Source organism: Poecilia formosa, unplaced genomic scaffold, assembly GCF_000485575.1.
Source record: "Poecilia formosa unplaced genomic scaffold, Poecilia_formosa-5.1.2 Scaffold438, whole genome shotgun sequence".
Classification (NCBI taxonomy): domain Eukaryota; kingdom Metazoa; phylum Chordata; class Actinopteri; order Cyprinodontiformes; family Poeciliidae; genus Poecilia; species Poecilia formosa.
In genome coordinates, this window is record NW_006800377.1 from 398,591 (window position 1) to 416,114 (window position 17,524).

Sequence of the window (17,524 nt, forward strand, 5' to 3'; positions counted from 1 at the left end):
GAGGTAGAGACAGTGGAACATGTTTTGATTAAATGTGGGAAATATGCAAGCCAAAGAAGATTATTAAAAGGGGAACTAGGTGTTAATAGGGAATTGGAATTTGAGAAGGTGATCTTTCAGCTGAGTAATAGTGAGGGGAAAAAGAAGGTATTTCGTTTTTTAAAGAATACTGGGTTATTTGAGAGAATTTGAGGCGTAGTTGATAGGAGTCAATAGAGGGCAGTAATGCAACATAAACGGATGCAAGCTGCCGTAAAAACCAAAAGAAGAAGAAGAAGAAGAAGGGGAGAGCGTGAGCCCTGCAAGCGAAAGAGACGGATCCTGACGAGTGACGGACAAAATCCGCACCCCAGACATAGAGCACCGAGGGGTGAACTTACGGCCCAATACAGAGAATCAGGGCAGAGGAGGTCCTCTGCCCGCGCCTGTAAGTAGTGTTCCGTCCCAGAGTGTTTACAGGAAATTAGCCTCTCGATGGAGTCTTGGGACAGGATTGCTGGCGCTCTCCCTGTCTCTCTCTTTTAGCTGGGTCTGGCTGTAAAGGATCGTGATACGCCGAAGAGCGGGCAGTGCCGGAGTTTTTAAGAAGTCAGCTGGGAGCTGGCAAGTGGACAAAGGGTGGACGGGCCGCATTCACTTGGAGCAGCGCAAGTGGAACTCAGCCGAGGATCTGGAACTGGTGACTGCCTTTTACGGAACTTTTTGGGATCTCATAAAAAAGAGAAAAGGACTGTTGTTTTTTTTTATTATTCTTTTATATATAGCCACTATTGCAAGTGACTTCTTGTAGTAATAAAAGATCTTAAATTTGACTGTTCCGTTGGTTGGGTTTTTGAGTTGTTTGCTCCCCCTTGTATCGAGAACTGAGCGTGGAACCATATTGGTGACATTAACATGTGGTAACCTGTTTTTCCGAACCGCCTTTAAACCAGCTCGCGCTGGGTTTACACCTGTGAAGGAGACCTGCTGCTGCTGTGCGGAGCTACGCAGGTGTGTTAGAATCACGGCAGCAAACCAGCAAAACGCAAATAACTTTTCATAGTTTTTCCCCAAACTAACAGACTGTTGAGTAAAGTTGTTGGATGCAGGTAAAGTTAGCTAAAAGATGACTAGCTAATATCAATGCAGCACCTTAAGCTTGTTAACAAGTAGCTTGTAGGCTACTGGTGGTGTTTATGTTCAGCTACAGGGCCGTGCAGAGACCACTAAAGGTGCTCAACAGCAAAAAAGGGCACATCTTGCAGCCTTCTAGGACAGAATATTAACAAAGCCAATCAGCTTTCAGAGTTTAATAAACAATGATAAATTACAAAATTGTGAGATACAATCAAAGCTAACAAACATCTCTATATAGAGCAAAACACTATGTATATGTAAGATATTTTATTAGCAATTTTTCTGCAGGTCTACTTTGTTATAGGAAAGTATTGCAATATTCAAACCTGCAATTTAGCAAGACATCTAAACATTACACTATTAAAAATATAAACAAGGGCTCAATGCAACCTTTTACTGGACTGTAATCTATAAAAAAGAGCTGCCTGTTTGCTGCAGTGGAGATGAAGATGCTCCATTCAGGAAAGCAGAGCTGCATCAAACTTTAAAGTGGAACTGCAGGAAAAAAAACAAAAGCAAAAATTTAATTAATGCATGTCACCATGAGAAAAGCCTAAGTTTTGCTTGATTTTTTAATTTTTTTTTAAATCACACATTTTTGACTCATGAAGTTAACTTTCTTTTTTGCAAAACAAACTTATTTGCGCATGTCATAAATCTTTTCTTGCTATTCTAAGTTTTTGTTTGTGACTCAAAGTTTTGCTTGTGATTCTCACATGACATCATAGGCAGGACCCAAAATCACAACAAAAGATTTCTGATGTGTGCAAATAAAAGTTTGTTTGGTAAAAATGAGTTATTTAATTTTAAAAAGTCTTTTAAACAACTTTTTTAAAAGGAATCATTACAATTCCAAAAGTTTTGATTACAATTTTAGTTTTTTTTTTTTTTCATTGAATTGGGAAACAAATTTAACTTCATACTCTGCGAACCAGACCCTAACCTAAAGTCTGGGTTGAGTTTTTTCCCCTTCATTAATGACACACTTTATATCTATCATGGTAATTCAGGGTGTGTTATTTTTAATTCTAAATGAATATCCTTGTTGGACTTTTATTTAAGTGCTATTCTCCTTCAAGACATGTTTACCTAAAACTAGAATAAATGCAATGTACATTATGCAGCAAAGGAAATTAGAAGATCTGACATACATCCATTACGGAGATAAGTTTTGGACGGGCGATGTGCCTCGTACACAGGGAAGAAGCTTTTCAGTTATCTAGCTTTGCTAGCAAAGTCGTAGCTAGCAGCTAGCTAATAGCACAACAACAACAGCCTAATGTTTATGATAAAATACTGAATCGATAGATAAGAACAGTTTTTCCTCACCTGGCTGTCTCCTCCCGCTCAGTAGTTATTCAGAGGAAGCCAGACGCAGAGGCCTGTCAGTGTCTGTTGTATTTCATTACCTCTCTGCTTAAACCGCTGAAGCAGAAACGATACTACAATGTTTTCGGCCATCTGACAAGTAGCAAGTCTACTCCACTTTATTCACCAAAAACGTGTTTTTTTATAATTCACCAAAAACTGTTCTGTAATCTGGAACGTTCGCTATGTTGAGCTCCAGTTAGCGCCTTATCTCACTGCGCGAGAGGCAACTGTGTCATGCGTCACGGGCAAAAGGTCAAAGGTAACAAGGTGATCGGAGGGCTTATTGTGTTGTACAAAAAAGCAAATAATTTTAGTACATGTTTTTAAGTGTCAGAAGAGGACTTAGGAAAGGGCACTTGGGGGCAAGGAGCAAAAAGGGCAGGTGCTCAAGCACCCCCAGCTCCCCCCTCTCCACGTGCCTGTTCAGCTACAATTAATTTTGTCCCCAAAAAAGTTGATTCCCCCCCTTGTTCGTCTGGAGCCGGGGCTGGGAGTCTCTCAGAATCCACCCTCCACCCCCTTCGCTCACACACATCGTTCAACCAGACAGCTATTTGTAAGCCATAGGGGGGCCAGAAATAGTTTGGAAACCACTGGGGGGGCCCAGGAAAAAAAAGTTTGGGAACCACTGCTCTATACATACCCGTGGGGACCAAATTTGAGGTCCCCACCAACACAACCCCATTTTGCAGCAGAAAATAGTTTATAAACATGCCCTGTGAAGTTTTCCAGCATGTCCCCATGAACTTCATTCCAAGACAAAATTTGCGGGAGTGTAAAAGCTCCTAGTGGTCACACAGAGCATTGCAGTCCCCTTTAGGCTCTGCGTTCGGGAAGAGTGCCTCACTGTCTGCTTACTCTCTATTGGTCAGAAATATTTTGCAATTTAATGGTCAAATTAAACTTTAACTTTAGAAATTAATTTTTTAATTAAACTTAATTTCTTACACTGTTGGATTAATAGAATATTTTCATTTAATTTATTTAAATTTAAAGTGAAGTTTACCAGTCTTTACTTTTTCTTTACTTTTTATTTAATTTATTGTATTTAGCCTTGGGCGGTTAAGCTCTGTGAAGACCTATTGAAATTCAAACGTTTATTATCATGATACTCCTCAGAAATTAATTGCTAATTCAGAGGCCTCATTCATGGCTCTGACTTATATATATATGCTTACATCTTTATTTTTTACCTTGAGATGACTGGAAGTTTTCCAACTGAGAAAGAACGCAAGTTTACTGAACAAGTGATATGGGAAAACCAATATAGCTAACCAACTGTTAAATTTCTTTTGAACAGATTCACAAACAGGAGTCAAATTACCCATGTTACTGTGGTCAGTGGAGATTTTAATTCCTAAGTAAGTTACGCTGTTTTTTACAGGAATATTACATATTTCAGTAGCAGCGGTTGTATGTAAGGGAAGGATTTCACATTTATTTAGATTGAGTTTCAACCCTGAAATTCTAGAGAATTTAGCTATAGCAGACAGAGCTGCAGGAATTTCATTAGAATATTTTAAAAACACTGCAGTATCGTCAGCAAGTTGTGAAATTTTAAGTTCTCGGTCAAATATTTTAATTCCCTCAAATGAGTTCTGTCTAATTAAATAGTTTAAAATTTGGCCAACAAGCAGAAAAAGGTAAGGGGAGGCCGGACATCCCTGACGAACCTCTTTATAGATATTAAATTGGCTAGAAGTTTTATAGAACTGTTATTATCTCTATAAAGTGTCTTAAAGGCTTTAATGAAAAAGTTACCAAAGTTAAAGAAAGACAATGTGTCAAAAATGAAGTTGTGACTAACCGTATCAAAGGCCTTTTGATAATCTAAAAACAGAATAATTGGGTCACCAGGGATAAGATCTTTGTATCAACTAAGTCTAACACTAATCGAATATTATCAGAAATGTTGCGTCCAAGCATGAAGCCGTTTTGAGATTCATGTATAATATCATTTAAACCATTTTTCAGTCTTTTAGCTAAAATGGAGGCCAAAATTTTATAGTCATTATTTAATAGAGTGATGCCAGGCCAATTATCTATTATTAAATTGTCTTTATTTGGTTTAGGGATCAAAGTGATAAGACCCTGTTTCATTGACGGGGGCAGTTCTTCATTGTTGATGGATTCATTATAAACTACGAGAAGAAATTCTGAAGGTTCAGCCGAAAATTTCTGATAAAATTCTGACGTCAAACCATCTTTGCCTGGTGACTTTTATTTATTACCATTTTATCTCCTCAATGCAGAGTATTTCATCACAATCCTCTTAAAGATTCATTAGCTTTGTTCACTTCTACTAAAGAGTTTAATATATCTGTGCTATTTATACAGTTATCATTTTTATAAAGATCTCTATAAAGATTTTGAAATTACTGAATAATCTTGTATTACAGAATTATTTATATTTAATTTGGATACTGATTTCCTTTCAAAATTTATTTTTTCCATATTAAAAAAGTATTTGCTATTTTTTTCACTCTCCTCAATCCATTTTAATCTAGACCGAATAAAAGCGCCACATTATTTTTCTTTATATATCTCGTCTAACTCTTCTTGATGTTTCTGTCGTTGTTTTACAACAACTTCATCATCTAACATGTTAGTAGTAATGTCTGAGATAGACCTGATTAATTGCTCCAGCTTTTCTTTTTTTATGCGGTTTATTCTTTTGTTAAATTGAATTGCATACCTTCTAATTTCATACTTCAGTAATTCCCAATATTTTCCAAATTGGTTATTATTTTGAGCATTTGTTCAGTACTGTTTGATTAGTTTTTGAATGTAAATTATATGTTATTTAATAATGAGTTGTTAAGTTTCCAGTGGTTATACACTCTTCTACACTCCTTATTAGAAAGATTTACTTTTAAAGAAATGGTTTTGTGATCAGTTAAAATTGCAGTGCAAATTTTAACCTCCATTACTTGACTCTCCATGTCCTCTGAAATAAGCCATAAGTCAATTCTAGATTGAGTTGAAAAGCTTTAGTCACTCCAGGTGTATTGTATGTCAGTAGGATGACGATGTCTCCAGATGTCTAATAAATTTAGCCAGTTAGAGAAGTCCATAAGATGGTTCTGTCTGTTTCTAAATCTAGAGGAATGCCTATCCAGTTGATTGGAAAAGGCCATATTAAAATCTCCCCCTAAAGTAACCTTTGCTGATGGAAACTTAGTATAAAGAAAAAACATGGCGTCCTCCAGCTCTTTTAAGAAAATAACATTTAAAGAATCAGAATTATATCCATAAATATTGCCCAGCAAAAAGATGTAAGAGTGAAATTCAACCACTATGAAAATCAAATGACCCTTATTATCAGATGTAACATCTAAAACTTTACCTTTGAAGTTATCTTTTAATATTGCTACACCCCCTGACTTGTTTGAACCATGTGCTAACCATGTATCTTTGCCCCATTGTCCAAAAGGATTCATCTTCTAAGCATGAATGACATTCCTGAAGAAAAACAAAATCTACTCTCGCCTCTTTGGAAAAAAGAAGAAATGCTTTGCATTTTATATCATTACGCAGACCCCATGTATTAACAGATAAAAATGATAGCTCCGTGCTTTCTGAAAGTAATAAAGAAAAGTAATTTAAAAAACGTCACCCATTTAAGATGACTCCTAAAATAAAATTTGAAGCCACTATCAAAATTTGCTAAACCATTTGTAAAGTGTAGTGTTTACTGCTGAGTAAAAAACATTATTCTCCAGAAGCCCTTCGAATTTCCTTTCCATCCACATAAGCTTTACGACCCACAAAGTAGGCCCTCTTCCCATCCTTGCGAGCTTGTTCAATGACAGGCCACAGATATTCATAAACACTATGAGGGGCTGAAATAAGGAAAGCAAGAACAAGACAAATCTAGCCAATATAAATACATCAAATAATCAAACTAAAATGACCATAAAGGACTAAACTAAACTAAAACATAATGATAAAGAAGATGAAAAGCAAAGCCAAACCCAAAAACCCAGAGTCCTGACAGAGTTGGTCTTTGAGTCTCTTTTTTTTTAGGTAATGGAACTGAAACACACAAAATGCCACATCACCTGGTTGAAACAATAATTACTGAGATTATTATTTTTATTGGGTCATTAATTTGAACATGTTTTGTTGATTTTTTTTACGCTTTAATAAAGTTACAAATGTTTTGGATCATAATGAACATGTTGACAAGTGTGTCAGAAGAGGTCCTGCTGGTCTCAGCCTGCTGGCAGCGTTCAGTTTATCACCTACTGCCAAGATCGACTCAAATCCTTCCTGATCGACGTATTGAGCATTCCTGGGTTAGACAATAAATGACGTCCAACTTATATAGTGCTTTTCAAAGCCATCAGAGGCACCTCACATTAAATCAGTCATTCCTAATCACACTCATTCATTCATACTTTGATGTTAGCAAGCAGCAGGATGTAACAACAGCTTCAGTCTGACCGACTCTGGGTGAGGGGTTTCTTTCTTGTACAAGAAAGAAACAATCTTATTCTTAGTAATTTATGTTTTCACATCAGTTGATCTTTAATTTTAAAATAGTCCATCTGACTTACATATTTTCCAAGAACATCACACAAAAGCATTGATTCATTTATTTGTTTTGAGTATTTTAAAAAGACTCTAATTTTACCTGTATGAGTAATTGTATTTATTTGTCCGACTCTAATGTTTCAGGTATAGATATCTGGTAACTATAAATTTGGAGCTTCCCAATTTGGTATTTGTTATGTTTACCAAATAATCAAAAGTTAATTTTTCAAATCACATAATTCTTCTCACTTTTTAAACTAAAAATTTTGTTCAAAATGTTGAATATAATTTTCCCTTTATGTTTTTCTTAATAGACATTGTTCTCTTATAAGTCAATTTCTGTTTACACAGATTTTGTTTTAAATGCTTCAATTTATTGATTCAATCTTATTTTTTATGTGAACCATGAATGATAGGGTGGCCAATTTTAAATCTCAACATCAAAATGGAGTCTCTTAGAAAGTGCTGAGCCTGTCGGATCTGTCCAGTCTGGAAAATGTTCTTTGTCATTGTCGAATCCATGAAGTTCATGTCAATCTGAAACGTTTACTCTTTTAGTCATGGATATCTTTGTTACGTCTATGATGGTCATTCATCTACACAAAAAAATCATTTTCTGTGTGGGACACATCCTTCTAAAAGGTAAAAGTGAGTGAGTGAGACAACCTGGTCACCCCTGCTTTTAGCCCAATGTCCTTCTGGTGAGAAAGAGAAAAAAAACTTTTGTAAATGTGTTCTTTTTACAACATGAAATGCAAAAAAATCCAAGATAATGTGTCCATTTAAGCCATAACAAATTCAAAATGTCCTTACAACCTGGTTTGTAGCAGTGAGTATTGGTAGAACCCCTTAAATTTTAAAATGTGAATGAATTGTTCATTCTGCTTTGATAAGCAACCCCCCATTTGTCCTGCTTTGTTCTCCTTAGACTATGATGAAATTGGTCCATTATTGGGGACTATAAACCGAAGATGTTTGCTTCAGGGAGAACATCTATATGCAACTTCATTTAGGTGAAGTTGCACCGAAAAAAAGACTTATCTGTGTTATAAAGATTCAGATATGTGGGGTCAGCATGTCTACGTCCCCTTATGAAATAATACACACTGACATATGTAATGCACACATGGACAATAGATTGGAGGGGTCAGCATGCCTGCATTCCTTTCCACTGGCTGTGGCCAGCATCCCCTTGGGTCCACATCCCAAATAATCAGTGTAGGTGTTCCAAAAACTCAATAAAACAGAGACTTTTAAATCTTTTCTATGAACTTGAGGGTTCAACTCCACACTGAGTGTAATAGCTCACAGATGCCTCGTCAGGTTTGTCGGGTACAGGACTGCAAATTCCAGGCACACCTTTTTATCTTTTTTTTAAATCCTTTATTTCACCATAAAGTTACACTGCACCCTTCAATTTGGGAGCAGAACAACTCAGACGCCAACTCTTTTGATTTAGTTACATTCAATTACACAATTAAAAGTTTCTATCTACTTTTTGTTTTTGTGGGTTTACCCATACTCTGGCGTCTCCATTTTTCAAATCACTGTTTTCCATACATCTCAGCAGTGCTTCCATTTGTGGAGAAATATCCTTTCTCCAGCTAGGTTAGGAATCTATAAGATTCAAGAAGAGTCGGTAAGTTGAATTCATGAATTCCATTTATTAATACAAAATGCAGGACTGGTCCATCATGTTTTTCTGGTGGGAAAACACAGCAAAATGGCACCAAACAACAGCATCTTATTCCTTTTGTTGGCCTCTATCTAAGCTACCCCCTAAAGAAGGCGTTCCCTACTGTGTCATTTCCTTTAACCTTATCTGTCTATATATGAGCATACATGTGTGTATATATGAGCATGCAAGCAGCTAAAAGAGATATAGCATCTTCAAACACAGAATTATTTATTTCTAACATCAGTTAGAAGACAAACCCAGCTGACTGGACAGAATAGGATCTATGTGATGAAGACGTTCGATCATCAGTCTGCAGGCTCTCTGTCCTTTCATCTTCACAGCATCGATGGTTTTCCGGGCCTTGTCTGCTCTGGTTTGGTTCTTCTGCAGTATATCCTGTATCTCCAAGTGATTGAAGACGTGATCTGCCTCAAGGCCATCAAGGAGCTGAGTCAGGATTTCCTCAGAAACTCTCTTCACAAACTCAGGGCGAACATCTGATAGTTTTTTCTCTGCAGATAGAAATCAGAAACAGGATTAATTCAAATCGACATCTGAGATAAAAACATGATGAACATCAACTATTCATGTTTCTCCATCCAGAGATTCAGAGTCTGTTGATCAGCTCCTCAGGTCTAAACCTGTTGTTGTGTTTCTGCCTCATATCTGAGTGACGACCACTGATTCTGTCTACTCCACGCTTATTAAGTGTGGTGGTGTTCAGATGCTTACTAAAGCGTCATCCTTATTATTTCTTCTAATAAGGAAGATGCTGAATCAGACTCAGGGTTCAGCACCATTCAGCAACACCACAGATGTTTAACCAGACTGGGAGCTGCTGATGTTCATTGTGGACACTAAGCCCGGTCCAATACTCAGGCTACACCCTACGCCCCTCTATGAAGTGTGCACTCAGTTGAAGTGCACATAGGGGTTCGAGTTCACAGGTTACAAGTCTGTAGAAATGTGAGAATTGGGACAGTATGCCCATGTGATGTAACTTGTATATCCAAAATGAAGCACTGGTCACTGTTTAGGCATTTGTGTTGCTGAAAAGTACAACTACAACAAAAAGCTTGATTTTAGATGTACATATAGGACTTTTTTACTTTCCAAAGTCATTGCTGGAGATATTTGACTATTAAAAATGTGTTTTCTTATGATTTGTTGAATACAGACCAAAATTTAATGTCATCACACATTCAGTAGAGTCAAACAAAACATTATTTTTCAATACTTTACTTTTGAAAACTTTTTTTTCCCCCTTTTACTGTGAACTTTGTCATATCTCTTTGATGGCAAAAATTACATACTCAGCTGTTACTCAGAAAATTCACTTATTTTATGTGGCTAAAAGTTAGATTGTTATAAAGTGGAGCTAATGTGCTAACAAAGGTCAAGATCAAGGACAAACATACAGCAAATGTGAAAATATACAAAAAAAGGTTTGATGCTACTTTATAAAAAACAACACTAATGTAATTAAAATGCCTTTCTTAAAAATAAACTATGGACATTGTGACTTTATAGGTCAGAAACTCATCAAGGACTATGACATCAGTTTTCTTCCCCTCTAGTCAGAAAAGAAAACATTCACTTAAAAATCATGATGATCTCTAAAGAAATGTATCTTTTCCATTCCCACAAAAACTTAATAATTATGGATGACGTGTTCCCTGTAATGACTTTCTGCAAAATAAATTAAAAATAAATATCAGTTCCTGTGCATTTTGTCTTTGAGACAATAAACCTTTTTTCAATTGCATCTTCATTAAAAAGATTTTGAAAACTGGTTCTTATACAAGAAATCTATCCCATCTTTAAGTTTTAATATAATAAAACTTGGTCTAGCATGGGATAAAGAGTTAAATTATGATCTTAATGTAATCCTCTGGTTAAGTTTTTATTCACAAACACCGCTTTGTAAAAATCACCTCCATTTTTAAAGTGAAATAATTTTATTTAAGAGAGTGCTTAAATGTTGCAACATCACAAAAAGCCCAATCTTTATACCAATATGTTGAGTTAAGATTTGAAATTTGTCTTGCATTTGTAACATCCTGTTTTACAAAATGTAAACAAAAATCTAAATGTTTTTGTTTTACTTTCCTTAGTTTCTATTCATTTTCATTTCTTCTTTTTTCTAAGTTTATCATATCAAACATTTTTATTTTTGCCTTATTATATTTTCTTTGAATGTTCAATAACAATGAAAAATACATAAATAAAACATTACCATAGTTCCACCTTTTAACTCAAAATGTCACATGCAGTGATGAATTATGGGTAAAATATTTCATTGAATTTGGACAGCTCTCAGACCCTTCAACATGAACGAGCATTCGGAGGGTGGAACAACAAAGTCTATACAGTGTTGAGGAAAATTGAATATTCTTAGTGTTTAAAATAGCTAATCTTAATTTAGGTAGGTTTGTGTTAAAGATGTAACCTAAATAACTAAGTATTTAGGTAAGTAAGTATTTTCTGAACTTATATAAAACAGACAAGAGTTGGGGCCTGCAGGGGAGACTGTTTGTTGTTAGAGAGAAGCAGGGCCGTAAATTTAACTTTCCAGGTCTCCAGTGTCTCCCAGGCAAGCAGTAACACAAGAGACATGATTCAGGGCTGGAAAGCTGGAGAAAGATAATAACACACAATATTTATAATTGGGATCTAATTTGCAGGATATTTTTCTTAGTTATTAACAGCATGTGTTGATTAGGAATAGTTTAATTTGCAGTTTTCTATTAACAATTACTATTAGTGTCTAACTTAGGCTAAACTATAAGATTAAACAGATAATCAAACCTAAGGGAACATTAATTAAGAAATGTTCAGAATAAATGTGTTTCTATTGAAAATGCTCAGGTATATTCTATAAGTGTTGTAATTCTTTAAATCGGTACTTTGATTTGAGAAGATGGAGAAGTTCTGAATTACTTTGTCCCAGGCTCCTAATGGTACGGTTGAATTTAATGCAAAGACCTGAGTTTGGATGGCTGCTCGGCGAGGCAATAAAGCAAAATAACTTTTTGGTGAACTCTGGTTAAAAACAAGAATATTTTGTTCAATTGGAGAACTTGAGAAAATCCAGGCTTCAAAACATACATGATGAACTCTTGTTCGAAATAACTTTTGGTCTTACTTGTCTACATAGAGAGAAGTCTCAGTTCTGAAAGGAAACATAGCTGATGGTCGTGATAAAATTGCTTCGAACTGTTTAACTGAGTAACTCAAAGCTGGGTATATACATATATGGAGGGTTCACGCCTTGATTGCATAATTGGATAAATTTAAAAACCAAGGAAACCCCTTTTAGATAAAACTATGCACCCCCAGGGGAAAGAATCGGATTGCTTTTGCAAAAACGCATGAACACTCTGCCTTTATTCCTGCCTTGGCATTTTTTTCCTTATCCTATTTGTCTCAGGTAATTGAAGGTCTGTCTTCGTGTGTATGAAGTGTCTGTGTTGTTGATGTGATTTTATACTTTTAAATGTTGGAATAAACTCTGAAAAATGCGTGACGTGGAGCACTGATTGTTAACTCTGTGTGGCTTTTATTTCCATGCAGGGCATCATTGAATCCGGGAGCCCAAGAGAATATAACGAGCCAGAACTTAATCATTTTTATTCTCTTACAACAGACACATTTAGTCTCTGTGACCATTTCTACCCATTTCTTTTTTTTTTTTCACCTGGATCAGAGAATTCCTCTCCCTTGTTCCTCGCTCCAGCTGAAGGTTTTGATTCATCTTTCTTCACTGCAGGGAAAGAACAGTAAAATTAACGCTCTCTGAGTAAATGGGCTACACCACTTTAGGAAAACATAAAATTCATATTAGTGAATATTTTGATGAAAATAGTGACTTATTTACACATTTTTTCACTTTCTCTTTATCATCATCACTATGTCTCCTTCTCCTCTTTAAGTTTTAGGATCTTTGTCACCAAATTATATATTAGACATTGGAATGAAATTCAGAGCAAGTCCTTCATCTGGCCAGATATAAAAATTACCAGCACAGTTTGAATGAATAAAATAAAATTACCATATTTTATTTTATTCATGCAAAGTCTTTTTATATTCTGTCAGTTCCTTTTACTCATCAGGTTTTGTGATGCCTGTTTGACTAGTTTCATTGTTTATCCCCTGAAAAGTCAGTTTTGTCAGGTAAACATATGAAGTGTCTCCAGTGTAAAGTCAGGTCCTAAAGCATGATTTGTTTTTATTGCTGCTGTATAAATACTCAGTGCTACAACCTGATGTCTCTCACTGTGCATCACTATGTAGATGCATGTCAACATGAGGAACATGCTAAACATGCTAAATAACATGTATAACATGTAACAGATTTATTTATCATTTAGAGCTGAATCAGAGACGGTAGAGGCTGTAAAAGCAGTTTTAATGTGTCTCACCTTTAGCAGAGGACAAAGAGAACAAAGAAGCTTCTTCTCATTTGTTCCTCACAGCATCTATGGCAGCTCTAATCTTTAGGATCTATGTCACCACAATCTATGTAAGATGTAGGCATAAAAAGCGGAGCCAGTCGTTATAACGGATCTGATCAAATATATAATTTACCAGAAGAGCTTAATGCAAAACATCATCCATGTGCATCAGTAACACTGCACTTATGAGCAGTTGGATGGTGGAGTAACAAAAGCCTTATTGTCTGATAGAGTCGTGTGACTGGAGCTCAGGTTTTAGATGGTTTCACCAACCAAAGCATCAACTCAGTCACCATTTCATCCATTAGTTCTTCCTGACTGCCACTGACCTCACTTTGCTTGACAAATGGAACAGACCATTCTGTTAATCTGCTGGGTAATTAGCTTTTAATTGTAGATTAAGGAGATTCATTCTGGATTTAATTTTCTTTGAACATTTCCAGCTGAGGATGGAAAGTGGACGACTGATTCTCCAGTCATATTTATGAAGCTTTAGATGGTCAGCTCCACATTATCTGTTCCTATGTGCATCTGTGTGTTTTGTATCTTCAGTAACTTCCTGCTGTTCCAGTCTATTTCACAAACAGATCAATATTTGTCTACTATTTACTGCTGTGTGTTTCCAGGTCAGCTGGTGCAGCAGGTACATTAATGCAGTCAGTCTGTTTAATCTAACCTGTTATTGATGTTTCCTGTCAGTGACGGAGTGTGAAGTTTATCGCTCCTCCCCAGGTGATTTTAACACAACAGAACAGAAAGCCAGTATATCACACTGTTTTTTAGTGTTGTCAGTTTGGCCTTGAAATATTAACTTCAGCTGCTTGAATGGCAGAATTTGTTGTCACCTGTTGCTGGGTGTGGAAACCTTCCTCTCCTGTCTGGATGGAGTAATTCAGAGTCTGAAATGGAGCAGCTGTTTCCTCTACACCCGACTTTAAACTGGAATTTTATCATATATAATTTATTACCTTTGACTTAGTGAATCCACTGCAGCTCCGTAGGAAACCCTGCTGCGTTTTTTTACTGGTTCAGTTTTGTTTTTGTTTTAGGATGCAAATTGTTAGTTAATAAATTAGTTAAAGTTGATTTATCTTTTGACCAAGTAGCACTTAATTGATTAGTGGACATTTTAAGAAAAGCCTCAGTTTCTTTCCATAACATGAATGTTCATTCTTTCATAATATATACTAACTTTAAAGAAGCAGCAAACCAAAGCACCATCAGCCCATTCTGCTCTGAGATCAGCTGCTTCTCTAAACTGATGATTACTGAATGAATCTTCTGATGACTCTGAGTGTTGTCTGGTCTACAGATCCAGAACCAGTCCTGGTTCTGGATCTGTAGAATCAAGAGGTTCATCAGGACTTCATGTCTGATGAACCTCTTGATTTCTTCAAACTGAACCATTCATAATTCCATAATCCAGATTTTAACCTAGAAACTAAGTTATGGATCAGTTTTGGGCTGATAAGTGTTACAGATGGTTCAGAAGGACCACGCAGTTCAATCAGACATGAAGTTCTTCCGTCTCTGACTGACCTGCAGCTGCAGGACTCAGATCTTCGAGCTTCTTCACCAGGTCATTCCTGTTGATCTTCTTTAAAATGTTCACCATGACCTCCACAGCTCCAGGGAGCTCAAACATCTCCACCATCAGGTCCACAACTGTGAATGTCTTTGTATCCTCCAATTTGCTTTCTTTGATGGGTCCCTTGCCGTTCCAGGTTTCTTGCTTCAGATGCCATTTAAAGGTGTCGAAATCAGCCTTTCTTAAATCATCCAGGATGTCAACAAGGTCCTTCTTCTCACACATCTTGACCTACAGCTGAAGTCAGAGGACAACATGTCAGATTTCTTGGTGTTTCTGCTGACGAGGGGCCTCATGCATACGAATGAGCAACTTTCAGACTGAAATTTTATGCCACTGCATTTGTTAGACACATTTGTGCATGACACAAGGAGCACATTTCCAGAATAAAAAAGCTTTAAGTAAATTGCAGTTTAATATCTGCCTGTTCAGCTGGAGTATACGGGGACCCTTATGTATCTGGGAAGCATCTGAATGACTCAGCTGAGAGATGATGGACATTTTTGAGTCATGGCTGACTAACATTCCTGGTCTGTCAGTCAATTCCCCCTGAACCAGCAACATCAGGGGTGGGTTTGCCATCAGGATATTTCCTGAACGGCTGGTCAGTTCCGGGTCACACTGGTCAGTGGTTGTGTTATCCATTTATTTATTTTATTTTAACATCATAAAGTGCATCACTGCTGCTGTCCAGTTGCCTTCTCTATGGTAGGCTGTTTTAACATCAAATCAGCTTCACTACTCTCACAGTCCAGATATCTGAAATGGGTTTATAACTAGACAGTTACTTAAGATATCACTTACTATATTTTGACCAGAAAAATACATATGAGATCTCTCTAATTACCATTTTACTAGTACAAATGAGCAATGTAACATTTAGTTACAAGGAGATTTCAATGAAGGATATCTATGATAAACTACAGACTACAGGTTCTGGTCATAAAATTAGAATATTATGAAAACGGTTTATTTAAATCAGTAATTCAAATTAAAAAATGAAACTTGTATATTATATTCATTCATTAGACACAGACTGATATGTTTCAAATGTTTATTTCATTTAATGTTGATGCTTATAACTCACAACTAATAAAAACCCTAAATTGTGTACCTCAGAAAATTTGAATATTACTTATGACCAATAAAAAATTACTTTTAAAAATGTTGGCTCACTGAAAAGTATGAACATGAAAAGTATGAATTGAGAGAGAAAAGAGATTCACTCCTTATGAATCTCCCCAACATTTTTAAATGGATTTTGTTTCCTCTCCAGGGAGCATTTATCCCGATCGCTTGTCCATTTTTTTCTACCACATCTTTTCTTCTCCTTCCCTATGAATGTGTTTGAACTCAGACCTCTGATCAGCCAGCTTCTTTAGTCATGACCTTTGTGTCTCACCCTCTTGTGCAAGGTGTCAAAGGTCATCTTTTGTACAACTGTCAGGTCAGCATATTTTTGATTACAATTAGTAATTACTTAAGCCAATCATTGATGTGAATGGTAATGCCACCCCATGAGGTTGGTAACATTTTTGGTTTCCACAATTCTGATCCCAACAGTTTATCGTCTGCTGCACATTTTCCAAGGTCAAAAGTTTGAGTGGATCACTGCACACTTTCACTCAACTTGTGCAATAAATATTGTGCTGCAGGTTTTTTTGTCTGCATACATAAAAAAAATGCTTAAAACATTCCTGAAGCCTTTGGAAGATCGTCCTTCATTAAAATCTTCTTTGAGATCCAGATTGTTGTATATTTTGAGAGCTGTCAGCAGATGACCTGCAAAGGCTGTATAAGTATTCATGTTCTTAATATTTGAGTTATTTTCACACAAACAGCAGCTTTATCACTGTAATGTGACACAACATCATGATGACTGAATGGTGTGAATTCCTCTGTGCAGCTCTGGGTTTAAAAAAATGAACTTTAAATCATGTTTCTGAGCCAGGCATGTTTGCAGCAGCAGAAGCAGGGATCTGGTTGGAGCTGCAGAAGTTCACAAGTATGCAATAGCTAATAAAATACTAATATTATATAATTAATAACCTGCAACCAACCCAAAGAGGAAAAACTGCATTGATTCTAAAGAGACTCTCAGTTTATTTATATTAAATGAACTAAACACTGAACCAAAACAGAAAAAAAACTTCAAAACATCTCTGAATATTAACAGAGAATCAGAATATGCAGACAAGTAGATTTATTTAATTCACCAGAAGCTCTAATTTTAGTTTATGAATATTTGAGATATCAGCCAGTGAAAGAATTAAGTGATTAAAATAGAAAAACACACAAAGAGCTTAGAAACAGTTATGAAAATTATTACTGTGATTCAACCAATAATATAGCAGATATTTGTGATTTCATAATAAACATTTAATTATAATAAACTCACAAATGGAGTGACTGTCTGAGTGGAGGAAAGATTTCTTGCTATTAAAGAAGTTTAGTTTAAACCTCTGAGCTCCCCAGGACAAATCTGAGATTTTTAATTATGTTTTTCTTGTAAAGTCAAACTGTAAAAAAAAAAAGAAAGAAAAAGAAATATTTGATGCAAAATAGCTAGCTTCCTGCTGGGTGTGTAAAACAGATCCAATAGGTATTTTATAGGGTCTGGTGGTTTGATGTGTTAACTCAGTTCACGTCTAACAAACAGCAGTGGGTGGGGCTGTGTTATTTCAACATGACCATAATCACTTATTATTGATCAATAATTGATTCAAATCATCAGCTGTCCTCTGTCACCACAGACTGATTCCATCTGGATTTTCCACTGAT

The 17,524-nt window shown here is 36.0% G+C and overlaps 2 protein-coding genes across 2 annotated transcripts in view; one reads left to right on the forward strand and one right to left on the reverse strand.

Moving 5' to 3' along the window:
- Positions 1 to 17,524, forward strand: part of LOC103155633 (uncharacterized) — a 92,759-nt gene that overhangs the window by 55,623 nt on the left and 19,612 nt on the right. The gene's annotated exons all lie outside the window — the stretch shown is intronic.
- On the reverse strand, positions 7,860 to 14,985 carry LOC107833734 (uncharacterized). Its single transcript, XM_016663713.1, has 3 exons — positions 14,695 to 14,985; positions 12,399 to 12,464; positions 7,860 to 9,213 (listed from the first exon to the last, which is right to left on the reverse strand). The coding sequence occupies exons 1-3, from the start codon at positions 14,966 to 14,968 to the stop codon at positions 8,942 to 8,944; spliced, it is 612 nt and encodes a 203-aa protein (XP_016519199.1). The 5' UTR covers positions 14,969 to 14,985; the 3' UTR covers positions 7,860 to 8,941.